The sequence below is a fragment of the Malus domestica genome, chromosome 09 (assembly GCF_042453785.1).
Source record: "Malus domestica chromosome 09, GDT2T_hap1".
In the NCBI taxonomy this organism is placed as follows: domain Eukaryota; kingdom Viridiplantae; phylum Streptophyta; class Magnoliopsida; order Rosales; family Rosaceae; genus Malus; species Malus domestica.
This window is the reverse complement of record NC_091669.1, coordinates 31,826,356-31,846,457: the sequence shown is the minus strand read 5'-3', so window position 1 is coordinate 31,846,457 and position 20,102 is coordinate 31,826,356. Positions and strand designations below refer to the sequence as shown.

Genomic DNA, 20,102 nt, shown 5'->3' with positions numbered 1-20,102 from the left:
GGTGACTTAATCACGATTAACATTAAATTATTACGAGTGCAAAAAAAAAAAAAATCAAGTGCCACAAAATAAATCTAATGCGGACTCATCTGTGATGAGTAGGCACGAAGACAAAAGTTAGTTCATCATAGACACAACTAAGTAGTGATGGATGCGGGACTCTATTTCTGTAGTATCCCAACAATAACGCGCGCAATACCAAAATCTTTTTCTAGTTTTTTCAATAAGGCATTTCGTCAAGCATTTGGTTGACCTTTACCGTTTTATGCCTTTTCCACATCCCCATTCTTTAATGCTCTTTTAAATGTCTTTAGATCAATATTGTTATCGTGAATAAAACAAGGAGTTAAATCATATATATGTATAGAACCAGTAGCTCAACTTTATAAGACGAGTAGGATTAGAGGAAACAATAACCCACTTTGTAAACTACCAAAATACATTACAGGAACTAGCAACGACAGAAAAGTAAGAAGAGCAACCTTTTCTACTCGAAATTGGAACTTCTAAAATTTCTTTTCACTTCCTCCCCGTTCAAAGAGTCTGAAATAAGACTTCACTTCTAAGGGGCGATCAGCCTCATCACGTAGCTTTCTTTCCATCTTACTGTGACTTTGATCGACAATGTACATTTTCTGTATAAATTTTGCGTAACACGCAGAAACCCCGACAGAAGAAACAGCTTAAAATGAATGAGTGTTTCATGGTTCTCAAAACAAACAAAAGAACTTGCATAAGTCAGTACATGTGCTTTCTCATTGCGCAACGTAACTACAACTCGCAAGGATTAGTGATTCAGTTCCGGAGAAATGCCACAGTGGCAACGCGCGATCCAACAGATCCACCAAACGCGAATGTTGGATATGTGCGGACATGACTAAGGTATTGAAACTTAGGAGGATCTCTGCTTGTTTCGTGTTCCTGGATGACACTTCTTTGATTGAAACTTTCCACTTCTTGAACCAATTCATCCTTTGTGTTGTTACATGATGTGATCACCTACAAAGGTGTTCCCCAAAGCAATGAAACATCAGGTAGCATCGAACGAAACAAAAACTTCTTACAGAGAAATTTAAAGGGAAAAGAAAGAGTGCATGATTCTGGTACGTGCCATAAGCAATTTCAAATAATTAAAAGTGCTTCTCATATCACATGGCCGAAAACAAAACCACAGCACTTTCAAAGTGAACATGCAGGAAGCACTATGGTTCATAACGACATACGTTATCTATACTCTTCCTTTTAGCACTTGAAAGCACGCCCTAAATGAAGGTAAGTGCAGTTTTAAGTAACAAGTATTAACCAAAGTGAAGATGCTTACTACTAATCCACCAGGAGCCACCAATTTTGAAACGGAATCCCAATACATTACCCTGTATAACAAAAACACAATTTCACACTCTAGTTTCCTTCTATTCGATAACCACAAGCGATTAAATAGGCTAAACAAATCATTCATACAGACATGGAGGAATTATCAATCAGAAAATAGATAAAGAGTTGCAGACTATGCTGGCTTTTACCTTTTGATAGAACCGTCTGGATGCAATCCAATGGAATCCAAGGTTCCTTTGTCCACAACTAGTTTGAACTGCCTGTCCAACTTGGTCTCTAGAATATCATCAACCTAAAAAATAGTGGCACACAATTCATTTAAAATTATTGGGAGAGAATGTATTAAAAAAATAGTTTAATAACGAGCTAGGTTCAGACGACATTAAAGTAAGAAGAGAAATTTCATTGAATAGAAATATACAAACGTCCAAGAGGATAATTGAAGACAGCAGGTTATAATCTGATATTTTTTGTCTAAAGTCTAGACACACCAGAAAACATTTGCCAAAAGAAATGGCATACCAAAAAATTAATGTTTGGCAATCCATCACGATCAGCAAGGCTGCGAGCGAGATCAATCGCTCCTTCACTATAATCAGTTCCTGTTAAATCAGAAAACCTGAACCCAAAACACCAGAATTTCATTCATTAAGGTCTCTGATGTGACAATTTAGAAAAACAACGGAATTCAAGTCATTAACTAAAATTTCATGAAATCATGGACTGAATTTTTATTTACAACACTCCCAGCCCTTCTTCACAACCATCCAACAAGGAAGGAAAAATAAATCAAAGGACAAAAAAGGACATTCATCAAGCATAGTTTTTGGAATGATATTCTTTTGGGGTGAATTGGGGACCAAAGACAAACATAAATTACATAGGAATGATCCTAGGGCCTAGGCTAGGCCAAACCATAACATTGACATCAGCAACTAAAATAGTTTCAATTGAAGCAGGTTGGCTGAAGAGGAGTCCTTATAGAATAATTAATTATTTTTTATTAAAAAAATTGAAGAAAGAAAGTTTTTGAGATTTCTAGATTAAATATTGGAAGGTCCTTCTAAAAATTTTCATTGACTTTAGCCAGTCCGTTAGGTTTTAGCACAAACGTGTTGAACACAAATAAAAAGGTTAAATATACATTTCCAACAAATCATGCCCTCTTCAAGACAGGATTGATTCTTGGAGGATGAAACATAACAAAATAGTGAAATACCCAACCATAAGGGTAAAGGAAGCATCATCTAACAGCGGCAAATGTGTCGTATGTGCAGTGGTGACAGTGATTGCACTTGAAAGTATGTAGGTTAGAAAAACTTGATAGCAGTGTTGATTCAATTATCAAGGACTGGAGTATGATAAGAAAGTCTAAAACATTATAACAATAAGGCCCATGTAATACATGCAATCTCATAATAATAAAATAACTAGCATAATCAGAAGTCAATAACAAGAATAATAATTATATTAATAAAATCAAGTTCATTATTAACCTATTAATTTAAACCCTAACCTAAATCGTTCTGAATAAATTAAGGGGTAATTAGATTGAGGTCACAACATATTTTCAATTCAAAGATTGAGTCTGTCAATATTTTGTGCTTTTAATGAGAGGTCAATTAAGAGACATTTTAGCAAGTGGAATTGAGCTGGAAATGAAACTTGTAATTATTGATCTTAGTTGAAGAGGAAAATTGTTTCTAGTAACCTATGTTAGAAAATGAAATGTCCATTGACCATAACTGAAAATATGAAATTATTTATTGGCATACAACAAATTTCCTACTAAATAATTATAATTAAAGTTCATTTAAACATAAGTAGTTTTTAATCCTGCATGTATCCTAAAATAAGTGGAACTTTTTTTTTTGGTGCATCACTCATTGCATGCTCTTCAAGACTAAGCCACAGAACCGATTACTCTTTTCTTCTAAGTAACAGGAACATAATATCATTAAAAAGAACCGAACAATAGAGAGGACCTAGTTGTCAACTGAACTAGCTACAAGATGCTAGCTAAACAATTCAACAAAGACTGCAAAATGTAGCTAAGAAGCAAAGAGGACCAATAAAAAAACTACTGTACAGTAGAGTTCCAGCAATACAATATAGCTCAAAAAGAACTATTCCCAAATTCTGGAAATACCGTCGTACTGACACCCAAAAAGAGCCCAAAAATGACCTCCTACTGCCGAGAAGATCCACCTCTTCATTCCCTTGCTCCCTCAAAATTAAAAAACACTTCTATTCTTTAATATCCATACCATCTATAAGATTTCGATTCCATGACAGCACATCTCCCTAGCACCATGCCCATCTTTTTCCATAAAAACACTTAAACCTCTCAAAGAATAATGCAACACAAGAAGCTAGAGTAATGAGAACAATAAATTGTTCTATAAGACAGCCAATGACTCTGTTAGCTCCTCCTCCTGATCATTCAAGTTTCTACATTTAGATCCGAAAACTTATTATACACTGCAAATAAATATTTAAGCACATATACACTTCCATCAAATTTGTTACCGATTTATCTTAGATGGTTCACTTTCTTCACTGCCACATCATTCTATTAAATCTAAATGCACAGTTCACTTTAACCAAGTAGCGTATAAATACTGAGACTCTCATCTATGGGCAACTTGTTGACCTTAAAATGAGACCTGCGGAAGCCTTATGGTCTCCAATCTAACATTCCAATCTGACATATGATTCACCTAGTTTGCATTTTATTTGCTTCCATACAGGAATTTCAATCTAATTCAGCACAGAATACCAGATAAAGTTGAAGAACAAAAGAATACCCCTGCTTGGAAAGTGCTTGAAGAAGCAATCCATTGCCAGTCCCGATGTCAAGTACACTCCAGCCTGAAAGATACTTATCACCTTGTTCCACAGGATCAGACTTATTATTACCTTGTTCCACAGGATCAGACTTATTATTATCATGATTTGGTGTGCGACCTTGAGAAATATCAATGCATAAGCTTTTGGTCCAAGAGGAGACAACTTCCATGACATTAGCTCCAAACCTGCAGAAACAGAGGGCTGAAACCATCAAACGCTCCACATCTTACAGTACCTACTCACTTTAACACAAAGGGAAACTAAATACGAATCCCTCACTAATGTGGAATTATAAAAGTAAGGATTAAAGGTTAACAAACTCTGGTAAATCACGACAAAATTGATTTGCACAGCCGATAATATTTTAACATTGACTCCTTTTCATTTTATATAGTTGATATGTAAAGGATATCAATCTTGTTAACACCTTTTTCTTCAATCTCCCCTCACTATTTTGAATATCATTTTCCTAAGGCTCTTTGAAAGTAGCAGTAAATGCATATCATATAGCTAATTAGTATGTTACTAAAAATTAACTCATGTGATCTTCACATGACAGTGTTTAGATAATTTTTAACAGTTTTGGTATTGTGGTTGTTAGCTAGTTAGCTTCAGTTAGCTTAAATATATAAGCTAATAATAATTCCTCTGTAATACCAGAGTTTATCAGATTCGTTTTAATTTCTCGGACAATACTAAAGCTTTCTCTCTATAATCTCTCGCTCGCCCTTCAAGATTTTTCTTCGATTCTGGATATTTCGGGACATTTCTTTGATGTTAGCACTTGGCTGTTTTCTGCTGTGCCCCAAAGCCACAACAAATGAATAACAAGTTAATTTGCACGGTTGCGAAAAGCTTACCAAACTTCACCGGTATGACCATGTTCCCGAAAATTCGCCAACTCATCGGCATATGCAGCATCCCAGTAACTCTGAAGACCTAGCATTGATGTCACTCCTTCAGCATCTGGTTCCTCCTTGTCAGAACTGCAAATACCACCATATCAAAAGAAAATTTTCTTCCTAAACTAATAGCCTATGAATTCTTCCTCTAAATTCAGAATTGCAAAAGCATAAATACAACAAGCTATGCAAAAACTTAGTCTTAATAACTTAATTTTGCACTAATTAATTAATTAGTTAATATTTCATTTACAAAGATTTTCCTGGAAACCAAACAGGAAGTGAAGGGGAAGCAAACCTGTACTCGGAGGGGGCGCGAAGGTTAGCAGCAGAAAGGTCCTCGGCAGCGTCGGCGTGGCGCTGGTCGTCGTCGAGAGTGCTTCCGTAGTCACTCTTGATGGACCATGAGTCGGCGGCGATGGAGCGGTCGTCGTCGGAGACGAGATCAGGCGGTGCTGCTCGGCTCTGCTGTGATACCTCCGAGTCATCTGGCCCCAACCGGAATCCTGCCATCGCTGAACAAACTATTGGATGTTTGAGGGAAGGAGGAGGAGAGAGATGGACTGGCTGACTGATAGAATAGTGAGGATTCGTCGAATCGACGTTATCAAACGTGGAGTGCTACTGGAGTAGTGGACTTTTTTGAAATTTGGGTTTTGGATCTTGGATTTGGACAACCTAAAATTGGACCAGTGCACCCTCTAGATTCGGTTAAGTCTAGCTATTAGTCCATCCCCAACCAAACAGACTAAACATAGGCGCGTTTAAATTTATAGTTCTGTAAAAATTTATATTTTTAATGAAATGTTGGACCATATTCATACACTACTTCAATCAAAGAGCTAAACATAGCCCTTTAACATTTATTAGTTTTAAGTTCGACTTTGGACAAACTTGATATCTGCCAAATAATTCTTATACAAAATCTCCCTTAATAATTCTCACGCGCTTTCTAGTTGTGAATTGTTGTGAGGGATTTGTATTTCCTCGTGGATTTTTGAGGTGCATGCTCATCTTCCACTCAGCTGTCAAGAAACCCACAAAGCCCCAATGTTGCTGCACCACTACTGCAGAATATCTTTCGATGTTTGGACCTACATTTCAAACTTACGATAACATATAATTCATCTATTTACAATAACAGTTTACCCAACATTACAATTTACAAAGAAATTGGTTACAAGGGCATAACTTTGATACATATGTGTTGACCCTAAAAATTACAAGGCGTAGGTTGAGCAACTATCGAGTTAACTACGTCCTTCTTGTGAATGCAGACATGCCAACTCGTGACCGAGCTTGGACAGGTGAGTAGAATACATGTGGTGGTATGGTGTTGAGCGTGCTACTGATTTCTACACTAAGTGATTACGACCAATGAAGGAACACTCTGGGCCTAAGGTTCTGGAACATGAAAGCAAATTGCATTTATTGTGAACTTCAATAAAAGATTCGACTTTTAATGTGTTGAACATTGAGTAACATGAGTAACACCTTCTTTCGCCAAGAAAGCTAATAAAGTGACCTCATTCAGCAAGAGAATCAATGACTCCTCACTAACAAAGACTTGGATATGTAATCAACCGAAATAGAAGCACCGTTATTAGTCTAAACTGAAGATGTTCCTAGGTCGCCTAATTCTACGATTCTAGTTATGTTAATTCAAATAGAAGATGTGTGGCAAAAGGGTTATGATAGTTCTGGCTCGTTTACATAACTATAATCAAACTAGGAGGAATATGATTGAGGATGAATTAACTTGAGGAGTTGGAATGAGGAAGAGTCATAATCTGATTCATGTTGAAACTGTTTACTTAAATGTTCTGGAATTGAAGAAGAAGTGAATTGAGTTCATATAAGTTGTTTATTAATTCATCTGAATTCGAATGTGATTTAATATGATTACAAAAATACCCCTGTTGTTTTTTGTTTTATTATATCCCTGTATTTATTTTTAATAACATTTCAATTAGTTATTTTTATTTGTTTAGTTAAAGTGAAGAGTTAAAATAGAATTATTGTAAATAGATTAAACATGCAACTCACATATCAAAAAGGGATGACTCGACTAGAGTTTTTCGCAGTCAAATTTTATCAAACCCTGCCCCCCAAATCAACACCATAATCCACCAAAATTTCCAATTATTTTTTTACCAAATTCTTGAACAAGAATTTTCCAATGTCGTTTCGTCTTCATTTTGGATTCAAACGATGGGAAAAGGGAAAGTTCAGCAAGTCCACTGCCCATAGCCAACTCTCCACTCTCGAAGATCTTCTTGCTGGCATGACACACTCCCATCCGGAATGTCCACATGAATTCCGAATCGAATTATGCTGGATGACATCCGAAAGGTGACGAAGCCATAAAATGTAATGAGGTTGAAAATGTGAATAAATTTAAACTTAAAAGTACCTAAATATAAGAGTGCATCAAGTGTGCCGACCTAGTACCCAAAAAAAAAAAACGCTTAAGCCCAAACTCGGGCCAAACCTTTGGCCTGTTGACCCGATCTGGCCCATTTCCGAAAATGGATATGAAATATTCTTGGAATATTCTCTGGAATATTTTTTGGAATATTCCAAAATATTCCTTGTGTTGACTTTTAAGAAATTTTCTCAGAAACCCTTATAGGCTAATTTCGACGCCCCAAGTCTGTTTTTTACATCCATTTAATGAAATTTCAAAGTTTTAACGTAGTTGACCGCCTTGGAGGCATGGTTGACTATTTCAGGTTGACCGTTGACTTTTTATGAAAATTGCCCAAGACCCTTCTTAACATATTTCAACGCCCTGATTTCAAATTCACATTCCGTTTTCCTAAATTTAATCATTTTAATTGAGTTTTACTAACGGGTCCCAATATTATGCTTAGGTGCGATTACTAACGGAGACTCCAGCTTTTTTAGCTCGAAAGGATGTGACATTGCAAGTATATGTGAGTGGCTCTTTTCTTTTATATAGTGCAATATTTGTTTAGTTTCCATATATACATCTAATAACAAATTTTTTATGTGATGCCATAATTAAATTAGCATTTATAAGAAATGTTGTAATAATGAGAATTAGGGAATCATTATCATCCTACGGGATGCACAGGTAAGCATACTATACATGGATGCCGTAATTATATTTATAACTAGAAATATTGAATTATTGTGACATGATCATATTTAGGCTATCTGCTCATCTTGTACTACACTGATGTTAGTACTCACCTGGGCTAAGGTTAGGCTTCACGTGTATGTTCATATTGCACTGCACGCTCACTTTGGATCCATTGTAGGTGTCAATCCTGTCCTAGATCGCTATAGGCAATTAGGACTCGTATGTGATGCGTATAACGCAAGTCTTCACGTGATTGTAGTACTGGAGTGTAAATCATTATTGCACCCAGACCCATTCATGGCAGAATATCTCTACATGAACTCGTGTCAGCATATGTCGATAAGCACTAAATTTGATATGTTTGTTATGTGAGATTATGTGATTATTGGACGTTAAGGGTTTATTCACGAAATATTGTGACATATTAAATACATGAGATATTGTAGACTACGGTAAATATTTTCATACTATACGTAGTATGCATATTTTGGAAACTATATTTGTTTTACGGTGATGAGTTATTATGGTTTTGAAAAGGTTTTTACAAAGCTGTATTTTTAGGCCCACTCACCTTGTTTATATTGCCCATCTAGTTTTTAGTAGCTTCATATCAACGAATATTCTTAGCAAATCCCGGTATTGAAGATTACCTTCGACGGTATAATTCTTACCCTATCTCTACTATACTTTACTTATGCTCTAGATGACATGTGAATTGGGTTCAATCCTGCTCACATGCACACTCTTATATTTAGACACTTTATGACTTCGTCACTTTCCGGGTGTCGGCCAACACAACTCGATTCGAAGTCCAGGTGAACATTGTGGGTCGGGGTGTGTCATGGCATCCCTAGCTGTCCTCAAACTTTTTTCGAAATGAGAAGCTAAACATGGTGAAGTTGAAGTAAATTTTGTAACAAGTACCAAACAAGAGTTTAGAGATGAATCTAAAGGACAAGATGAGAAAAAGAAGGGGATTCTAGGGATTACTGAGATTGAAAATCCTAATTTGGTAAAGTCAAAGATAGTGAAAGCTCGAGAAATTGATATTGGAAGACAAATGGTGGTCTGGGCTGGGTTGGGGGTGGTCAGGTTAAAGTGTGCCTTAGATGGTTGAATGGTCGTGAGGAGAAGAGAGATGAAGATGTGAATGGCAATCTTGTAATATCTGAGATAAGGAGGATAATATAACGAGCAAAAATCCATTATGGATTCCTAACAACCCATAAACAAAATACCACATAAATTTAGGTAATCTAATTCCTCCAAATTTTGGAATTTGATTCCATAATTCGGGTTGGTCCCACAATGTTTTTGATTCCCCAATATTGGGCAAACATCAGGATATCTCGTAATCGAAAATCAATTCTGCCTTTTGATTCTGATTACAGTTACGTAAATGGGCCCTTAGTAAATTTTTAGGGGCATGAGAATGTTTTGTGTAAAGTGAGGTTTCGCGTAAAGTGTTGGGGTGTGATATTCACACACCCCTTTTTACTTCTCCCACACCTTTTTGGTTTTTGGCCGTCGGATCAGATGAATTGAAGAAGATCAACGGACAGAAATTAATAAGGGGTGTGTGAGAAGTAAAAAGGGGTGTGTGGATAGCATACCCCAAAGTGTTTGAGTTGTTTTTTTTTTTTTTTTTTTGGTTAAAAAGGCTCTTCTTGTTGCACATCGTTCAACATTTATAGTAGTGAAATATTTGAATTTGCTTGATGAGCAAATGACAAAGCTCATCCTGATAATGTCATATATTTTCACGTTGATTCAATGAAGGACCATGTGATAGTGTCTTAAGTCATGCTTCCTATTCCAATCAGGGGACTCCCTTATTCATGTTGTTTGTCCAAATGCATCATGCAATGATAAAGCAAATTACAATTCAATTGCATTACTACCTTTGACCATTATTCCATGTCTTTTTATATTTCATCTTTGACCAGCATTTAGCTGTGATCACATCACCAATCTTTGCATAATAATGCCATCCTAACCAAAGTCACCAAAACTAGAATATCCTTGGATAATAAGAAGGATCATTGCCAATCTCTGCATGCAATCCCATTCTAGAATTTTTTTTTTTTTTTTGTTCTTGTGTGTGTAGGGTGCAAAAAATCAGCAAGATCAATCCTTATTTTCTGACTAACAAATAAAATCCCTATCCAAAGGATAATTAAATAATCAACAATGGATAATGCTTGGGATGCATGGTCTATGTAGAGATTCAAATCAATCCAATTACTCGGTTGACTAAAAAAACTTAGCAAGAATATCATGGAGTCCATCTTTTTGTCAAGATCCTAAAAAACGCTAGGCGCTAGTCGGGATAGCGCCTAGCGCCTAGGCGCCTAGGCGCTAGGCAGGGGTCTAGGCGGCCTAGGCGGATTTAGGTAAATTTCTTGTATATCTTATAAATAAGAGCATATTAACACTTACAAAAAAAATATAATTGTATGAAATTCATGGATAAGATAATAAAAGATCGACAAAATGCAAAAAGAGTATCCAACAAGTCCAAAATTTAAAAATACATTAAGCATATATGCCATATAACCATAGTGAGGAGTATTGTAGGATGATACATATACAACAAGCTCATAATTTAAAACCACATAAAATGCAAAATAGGAGGAAAATAAGGAAATGTAGTAATGTAAGATACTTATCTTTAGCATCCCGGAATTTAAGTTGATACACACCTATTCTATAAAATTAACAAAATTTCAAGGTATAAACATAGGCGCATGTAGTACCAACTGTGAATGAAAATGTCTGGACATGAGGGTGATAAAGCGGTAAGAGTATTCAAAGCCTTATTCCTTATGCTATCATCTTCAGCGGCCCCCAACATATTCACGAGCTCTTGAGCACCAGTGCACCACCCATCTTTACTATTTTCATTCTCCTTTCATCTGTAAATGAAAAGAAGACATAAAAATTTACAACCTGATTTCACAGCTGAAGATCAGAGAAATGAAACGAGCAATTATATGTTATGTAGCTCAAACACAAGAAAGTTTCTGAAAACAATTCCAGTGCAAACTGTAAATGGTAATTCATTACAAGGTGTGCTTTACAATATCAAAACTCAAAAGTGAATTGCTTTACCAACAAGGCAACCAGTACCTATACCCGTATGTAAAACAGGTAGAAAATGTACAACAGAAATATTTCTTTCAACAAATGAAGTAATTAATAATCCTATAGGCTATAATATACTTGAGAATAAGGTAGTGCTAGCAACCACTGAAATGTGATTTCCAATCTTATCTGGGTATCCCATTTACTTTCTAAATGTTTTAAGTTAAATAATATTTAAGTGCAAGAAAGAAAACGGCAAAGCCCATGTATGCATGTCAACAAATATACAAATTAATATATAGCATCGTTTCCATTTAGGTTTCTCTAGCATTTACCTAACGCTTGTGAAAGTGGCAGAAATTATATGTATGCAATTAAGTACAAACTGGCAAAGTCACCCAACGTAAGAACGAAATCATAAATGAAAATCAACATATGTTGAGGAGTGGCCAAACATTCTGCTTAGGATACAACCTATAACAAGACAACATCAACAAGAGCCTTGTGACAATACAACTATGTTTCGCGTCATACCTTAAACCTATTGACATCTAGAACTATTGAATAAACTATCCAAGTGAACCACAACTTAAGTTTAATTAATACTAGGTATTTATCTAAATGAATGAGTTTTCTCAAAATTAGACACTGACAGAAAAGAAAATCGAGCTACGAAAGTTACTAGGCATCAAACTCTTCTTCACCATATCCCTCCAATACTCTATCCGTGTCGGACTCAAACTCAACTTCTTCATCATCTCCTTCCTTTTCTTCTGTGTCCTTATCCTATATAAAATCTTCTTCATGAAGTTCTCTTACTTCAACATTTTTAGAACTCCCCCTAGGCTCTAGGGAACTACTTACCTCCGATGCCTCTCAAATTCCCGAACCAAGCTTAAGTTCTTCATCACCACCTTCCACAATCCATCCTTGAGCCATACTAGCTTCACTTGCAAGTAGTATGTCCACTTTCTTCTTCTTCTCTGTTTTCTTCTTGTTCATAATCCTTGCATTAAATTGGATATAGACTAAATTATTTAACCTTGTTGTATCTAGTCTATTCTTTTTCTTTGTATGTATGCCTTCAAAAGAACTCCAATTTCTTTCACAATCGGATGAACTTGTAGTTAATGAGAGAATCTTTATAGTCATCCTTTGCAAATTAGGCACACCATTTTCATAATTATACCACCATGCAACTAACGAAGAAAAAAAAACACATAATCAATAATGAAAAATAAGTAGTAAACTCAAATTTAATAAATAAAATATAAGCATATGTGAATATTCATACCCGGATTATAGTTTTCATCATTCTCAACACATCCAATTTTGGCCAAATATCTTCAAAATCCACCTTGTTTTACCTTATACTTGTGCATCTCAACATTTATCACTTGGTTTTAAATAGCATAGTTATCGGGGAAGAACTTCTCTAGACAAGTAAAAATCCCCTCCATGATAATTGGATCATGTTGTATGCTTTGATCTTTGAAGAAGTAATAAGTGTTCAAGAGGTAGCCCGCCAAATGCAATGGACTATCAAGCCGCTCACGAGCTTTTTCATCAATAATTTGAAGAATTGGTTGATAGTTGGCCTCATTGTTCTTGAATGTCTCTTTAATCTCCATTTTTGCTTTTTTGTAGCTCTCCATACAAAAACCCCATTGATGGCTTCTTATCCTCATCCACAATTCGAAGTATCTTGAATAAAGGTTCAAACACTTTTAAGCAAAGTGAGACCCCATTCCAAAAATGCGCACTCACTACGGTAGCATATGCCGCTTTTCCCATTGTAGTCTTGACATGTTTGCATTGTTCCCATTCATCACTAGCAACCATAACCTTCAAAGCCTTTTTTCTTATCCATTAAGCCTTTGCAATGTGAGGAAATAAGTTGCAAATCTAGTGACTCTGGACCTTATTGTCTCTTTTTTTGGTGTGCTTCCTAATCAATGCCAAAGTTTTATGATGTGTATAAATGAAGATAGTGAAAGCCTTTGCCTTGTCAATAACTCATTTGAACCTAGGGAGATTACCAATCCCTTGAAGCATGAGATTCAAAGTATGAGTCGCATATGATGTCAAAAACATATTCGGCCTCTTTTTCTTCATCATGTTTGCCGTTGCTATATTGTTAGAAGCATTATCATGTTTGCGCACTCACTACTTCCATCACACGCTTGAAGCTATCATTATCAATAGTATGGAAAGGAATATCGGCTTCGTACACCCATCGAGCCACATATTGATCCACTTGATGTGTTATTTCCTTCCAAATTGCATCATGGATGTTTTGCTGCCGAGACTTCTTGCTTCCCTCATTTGAAAAATCAAGATTGATGACGGATGCAAACCTATCCATAGGTCCAAAAGTGCGAGACCTTTTTCTTGACCCAACCACTTCAATGTCTTCTTCTTCTTCTTCTTCTTCTTCTTCTAACGCGGCTCTACATTTGGCTTTATCTTCATCCAAAGACTTTGTGCACGTCGCTACATTTCCTCTTATGTTGGCTACGTGTTGTTTTAATATATGTACTCCACCACTAATGATTTTGTTATACAATTTAAATTTCACCTTATCTGAGTTTGTAGTATTTGCCAAGATCCCATATTCACATCCCACATCTTTCGAGTTACACTTCAACACATTTTCAATTTGGGAGAAGAACGACATTGCATTAGATGCTCCAGAAGATGAGGTACCAATCATCACACAAGAAACAATCCTAAAATTCATATAAAATAAACATTACAAACTTAAAATGACCATCCCATCCAATAAAAAAGAGTAACTTATTTACTTTTGATAATCTCATTCATTGATTATATGTGAAGGAGATTTGGGAATATTAGGGAATAATTGTTGTGTGGTGCTTTCAAAAGTGTAATCATTTTGTCTGTTTGGTTAGTCACATGTGTTGCTCTATATAAAGAGTACTCCGTGTGATAACAATACACACAACACTGCGAAAGAAAAGAACTGAAAATAATAATATCAGTATCCATTCCTTCCTCTTTTTACCTGCAATCATTTTGTGTTACAAAACTAAACAGTGTGATATTTTACACCTGTTTCGCTTCTATCCCTAGCAAAGGTTATCTCTTTAACTTTTGCCTCTTTATAATACGTTATTAGCATAACTCTCTAACCTCAACCAATTCTCATCTCCCTTCACCGAAAAATGCTTCCTCCAAGGATTTTCCTATTCTTCTTCCTCCTCTGCCTCATCTGCTTAATGTACCATCGCAAAGAATTGCTAGCATCATGCTTGCTTCTAGTTCTCAACATAACAATTACTTATATATTTGATTTCTTGTTTGGTGTAGCTCCTAATTACTAACTCATTGTTTTTTTATGTTAATTTTACTGTGATTGAAGATGGTGCAGTATCGTCGCCCATCTTGAACTACAGATTTAATTTTACTACAATTTTAGGTGGTGCGGTATAATCGCCCACCCTGCTCTGCATATTTAAATTTCTTGCTGCTTGAGTGGTGCGGTATAATTGTTCATCCTATGCTATTATGTTTCAATGAGAGTGGTGCGGTACAATTGCCCTCCTCATTAATCATGTAAGTCTCAAGCCTGAAGTTTCGAGTGTTTATCATTTTGGCCTGAAGATCAAAATGAAAAATTTGTAAGAATCAAAAGTTCTAATACTACATTCCTCTAGAATACACATTATTGCAAGTTCTTACACATCTCATTTTTCTTTTAGAAAAGAAAATGATGAACTTGGCAAAGCTTGATTTTGTTGCTCTGGACATTACTGGGAAGAACTACCTTACTTGGGTAGTGGATACCAAGATCCATCTGGAGGCATCTCGGAGAAACCATCAAGGAGGAAAATAGTGAATCCTCTCAAGATCGTGCGAATGCCATGATTTTTATTCGTTGCCACCTTGACGAATTACTGAAGAGCGAGTCCCTAACGATTGAGGATCCATTAGCCCTCTGGAAGGCACTGAGAAATAGATACAATCACTAGAAAACGGTGATTCTTCCAATAGCTCGTTATGAGCGAACACACTTAAGGATTCAGGATTTTAAGTTGGTGGTTGAGTACAATTCTGCAATGTTCAGAATTAGCTCCAAGATGAAGCTTTATAGGGAAACCATCACTGAGGAAGATATGCTAGAAAAGACTTTCAGCACTTTTCATGCCTCCAACGTGCTCCTGTAGCAGCAGCAGTAGTATAGAAAATGAGGCTTTACTGAGTACAACTAGCTGATATATGTGCTCATTATGGTCGAACAAAACAATGAGCTTCTAATAAAGAATCATCAGTCTCGACCTATTGGATCGGCACCATTCCCAGAAGTGAATGATGCTTCCCTTGAAGTGAACACCACATCCTCTCGTGGCAATAATTACCAACGAGGACGTGGCCACAAGTGAGGCCGGTGGAACGAGAAAGGTAAAAATTATGGTGTCTAGTTTCACAACCAGATTCCAAGGCATTTAGGCCCGAGCTTCAAAAATGTAAATCGCCACAAAGGAAAAGCTCATATGAATAACACTCCTAGAATTCCTGAAAGAGTTTGCCATATGTGTGGTGGCAATGGGCACTGGACGTGTACCTGTCGCACCCCCTAAACATCTGGTGGACCTGTATCAAGCCTTCCTCAAGAAGAAGGGTGTTGAAACCAATTTTCTCGACTAGGCTAAACCAATGGATATACATGATCCAGTGTTCGATTTATTAGGGCAATTGAACACAACCCATATGGATGTCTCAGACTTCATTGTGGAAAGAGGGAATGAAGTGTATCGGTCGGATTGAATCATTTCTATTTGATGTACTCTTATTATTCTGAACTAGTAGTTTAAAGCTCACATTTCAATTCAATAAAAGTGGCATTTCAATTTCCTTTTATTATGAATAAACTGTTTTTAACTGTGATTCCCTTACTCAGAGAGTAAGGATAAAAACTATGGTTATTCTCAAAACAAAAGCAATGACAGAGATATTTGTCTTGCAGACAGCATGACCACGCATACAAAACTTCAAGATCGAAAATATTTCTCAAGCTTGATGCTTACAAAAGTAAAGCTAACAACAATATCAAGCCAATCAGATGTAATTGAAGGCTCAGGGAAAGCCTAGATCATGTTACCAAATGGAATAATATTGTCCATACAAAAAGTGTTGTACGTTACTCGATTTACTAAAAATTTGTTGAGTTTTAAAGACATACGGTTAAATGGATACCACATTGAAACGAAAAGTGCATAAAATGTGGAATATCTATGTATTACCTCTAATGATACCCAGAAGCGTACATTGGAGAAATTGCGTGGTTTATCGAGTGGATTGTATTATACATACATAAAGACAATTGAAGCATATACTGTCATGAAACAGAAGTTCATTGATTAAAAAATTTACATGTTTTGGCATGTCCGTCTGGGTTATCCAGGATCCTCCATGATCCATATAATCATTACCAACTTTAATGGACATCCATTATTAAGCAGATACATTGCTATCTCAAATAATAACCCTTGCAAGGCTTGTTCTCAAGGGAAGTTGGTGATTAGACCATCACAACTAAAGATTGATGTTGAATCCCCATCATTTTTGCAAAGAATTCAAGGGGATATTTGTGGGCTTATTCAACCACCTTGTGGACCATTTTAATATTTTATGATTTTGGTTGATGCATCTACCCGATGGTCACATGTTTGCCTCTTGTCTATTCGAAATGTAGCTTTTGTGAGACTTCTTGCTCAGATAATTAAGTTGCAAGCACAGTTCTCAGATTAACCTATCAAGTCAATCCGACTTTATAACGCTAGTGAATTTACATCTCAAACCTTTGATGATTACTGCATGACACTAGATATTAATGTTGAACACTTTTTTCCTCATGTTCATACCCAAAATGGTTTAGCATAAGCATTTATCAAGCGGATTCAATTAATAGCTCGTACTTTGCCCACGAAAACAAAATTGCCAGTTTTTGCATGGGGACATACCATCTTACATGTTGCATCATTGGTTCGATTGAAACTTATAGCCAACCACCAATACTCACCATTACAACTCATGTTTGATTATCAGCCAAACATTTCATATTTACGAGTCTTTGGTTGTGTTATTTATGTGCCTATTGCACCGCCACAACACACTAAAATGGGACCTCAACGCAGACTGGGAATTTATATAGGTTTTGATTCACCATATATCATTAGATATTTGGAACCCTTGATAGGTGATATGTTTACAACTTGTTTTGCGGATTGTGACTTTGATGAAACAGTCATCCCATTGTTAGGGGGAGAAAAGACCGTTCCAGAAAAACGGCAAGAGCTGACATGGGTTGTACCAACCTTATCTCATTTTGATCCACAAAACACTCAATGTGAAAATGAAGTGAAAAAATTCATTCATCTTCAAAGTATTGCTAATCAAATGCCAAAGACATTTAATGATGCTTCAAAAGTGACAAAATCACATATACCAGCTACAAATGTGCCTGCAAGAATTGATGTTCCCGTTGGACAAAATAAGGTGGCAGTGAATGATTCATTCAGTGCACACCTGAAGCGTGGTAGACCCCCAGGTTCAAAAGATTTAGCCTTTCGAAAGAGAAAGATAAGGGCACAACTAAATCCAAATGAAATCATTCAAGAAAAGAAAATGAATGACAGATCCACAATTCATGATTCGACACTTTCAGAAAAAGAAAATGTCATTGATGAGACACATGTCCCTGAAGAGACAGAAGTACATGAAAGTAAAGAAATCTCCATAAATTATGCATGTATTAAGGAATTGTGGGATCAAAATGAAATAATCATCGACGACATGTTCGCATTCGTAGTAGCCACTGAAATCATATTAAGCGATGATATTGAGTCCCGCTCTGTTGATGAATGCAAATATAGACAAGATTGGCCTAAGTGGAAATATTCAATCCAGGCAGAATTAAATTCATTGGAAAGACAAAGTGTTTTTGGACTGGTAGTCCAAACCGTGCCTGGTGTAAACCCCGTGGTTTACAAGTGAGTATTCACAAGAAAACGCAATGAGAAAAATAAGATTGCAAGATATAAAGCACAACTCGTTGCATAAGGTTTTTCACAAAGACATGGAATTGATTATGATGAGACATATTCTCCTGTAATTGACGCAATTGTGTTTCGTTACTTAATAAGTTTGGTGGTTTCAGAAAAACTTGACATGCGACTTATGGATGTCATTACCGCGTATTTATATAGAGAATTAGATACTAATATATATATATATATATATATATATATATGAAGGTCCCAAAAGAACTTAAGTTGCCTGAAACGACTAACAAACCACGAGGTATGCTCTCAATCAAATTAAGGCGATTATTGTATAGGTTGAAGCAATCTGGACGAATGTGATACAATCGTCTCAGTGAGTATTTAATCAAAAAAGGATATACCAACAATGTCATTTGCCCTTGTGTGTTCATTAAGAAATCAAATTTTGGATTTGCTATAGTGACAGTATATGTTGATGATATGAACCTAGTTGGAACCCCTAAAGAGTTCAACAAAACTTCTGAATATCTGAAAAGCGAATTTGAAATAAAAGACCTTGGGAAAACAAAATATTGACTCGACCTACAGATTGAGCATTGTGCTAATGGAATTTTGGTCCATCAATCAGCTTACATTGAAAAAATCCTAAAGCAATTTGGCATGGATAAAGCTTATCCACTCAGCACGCCAATCATCGTTCGTTCTTTGGACATTAAGAAAGATCCATTCCTTCTAAAAAAAATGATGAAATGGTCATTGGTCCAGAAGTACCATATTTGAGTGCTTTGTATTTAGCACAATGTATTAGACAAGATATAGCTTTTTTAGTCAACATGTTAGTAAGGTATAGCTATGCTCCAACAATTCGTCATTGGAAGGGAGTCAAAGATGTTTTACGATACCTTCATGGGACAACAGACATGGACCTCTTCTACTAAGAGAAATCCACAAATGACCAGATTCTTGTTAGATATGCAGATGCTGGTTTTCTCTTTGATCCGCATAAAGCCCCACTCACAAACTGGATATGTGTTCACTAATGGAGATACAACAATCTCCTGGTGCTCAACAAAGCAGACATTAGTTGCTACATCTTCCAATCACTCGGAAATACTTGCTTTACATGAAGTAAATCGTGAATGTTCATGGTTAAGATCAATGATCCATCATATCCAGAATTCATGTGGTCTACCTTCAAAGATAGACACTTCAACTGTCATTCATGAAGATAATGCATCATGTGTTGCCCAAATGAAAGAAGTATTAATCAAGGGTAAGACTAAACACATATCTCCAAAGTTTTTTTAGTGCATATGAGTTTCAGAAGACTAAAGTTATTGAAGTCAGACAAATTCGTTCCAATGAAAATCTGGCAGACCTGTTCACCAAATCTCTACCAAAGTGCACATTTCAGAAGCTAGTGCAGGGTATCAGATTACGTCGACTTACCAATAAATTAAATTTGAAGAATGCGGAATTAGGGAGAGATACATGTAAGGGGGAGCATCCATGATACATGTTTGTTGTACTCTTTTTCCTTAGACTAGGATTTTTCCTATCAAGGTTTTAATGAGGCAACAAAAGCATACTTAACACTATATCAACAATCCAGATAAAGTTGTACTTTTTTTCCTTCGTTATGGTTTTTTCCCATTGGATTTTTCCAAGCAAAGTTTAACGAGGTAACTGATGTAGAAATGTGGGCATCCAAGGGGGAATGTTGTAAAATTGTGAGGATGAATGAATGCCCACAGTGAAGGAGACTTGGGAATAATAGGGAATAGTAAGGAATAGTTGTTG

At 36.1% G+C, this 20,102-nt stretch overlaps 1 protein-coding gene across 2 annotated transcripts; it reads right to left on the bottom strand.

Moving 5' to 3' along the window:
- Window positions 1-400: 400 nt before the first annotated feature.
- On the bottom strand, window positions 401-5,874 carry LOC103444159 (uncharacterized). Of its 2 annotated transcripts, XM_070804564.1 has the most exons (8): window positions 5,386-5,828; window positions 5,046-5,171; window positions 4,255-4,370; window positions 4,143-4,224; window positions 1,858-1,954; window positions 1,524-1,627; window positions 1,322-1,373; window positions 401-999 (listed from the first exon to the last, which is right to left on the bottom strand). In XM_070804564.1, exons 1-8 carry the CDS (start codon window positions 5,598-5,600, stop codon window positions 796-798), a joined length of 996 nt encoding a protein of 331 aa, XP_070660665.1. In that variant the 5' UTR covers window positions 5,601-5,828; the 3' UTR covers window positions 401-795. The 2 variants fall into 2 exon arrangements, with proteins under 2 accessions (XP_070660665.1, XP_028964400.2); XM_029108567.2 differs by having other exon boundaries at window positions 4,143-4,370; window positions 5,386-5,874.
- Between the last annotated feature and the right edge of the window lie 14,228 nt (window positions 5,875-20,102).

What these genes read in the sequence shown, in the direction of transcription:
- LOC103444159 (XM_029108567.2), bottom strand. Translation starts at nt 5,600, where the DNA reads ATGGCAGGATTCCGGTTGGGGCCAGATGACTCGGAGGTATCACAGCAG. An exon ending in CGCGCCCCCTCCGAGTACAG is followed by an intron (nt 5,172 to 5,385) that starts GTTTGCTTCCCC and finishes TGGTATTTGCAG; the next exon opens with TTCTGACAAGGAGGAACCAG. An exon ending in TGGCTCCTGGTGGATTAGTA is followed by an intron (nt 1,000 to 1,321) that starts GTAAGCATCTTC and finishes ACACCTTTGTAG; the next exon opens with GTGATCACATCATGTAACAA.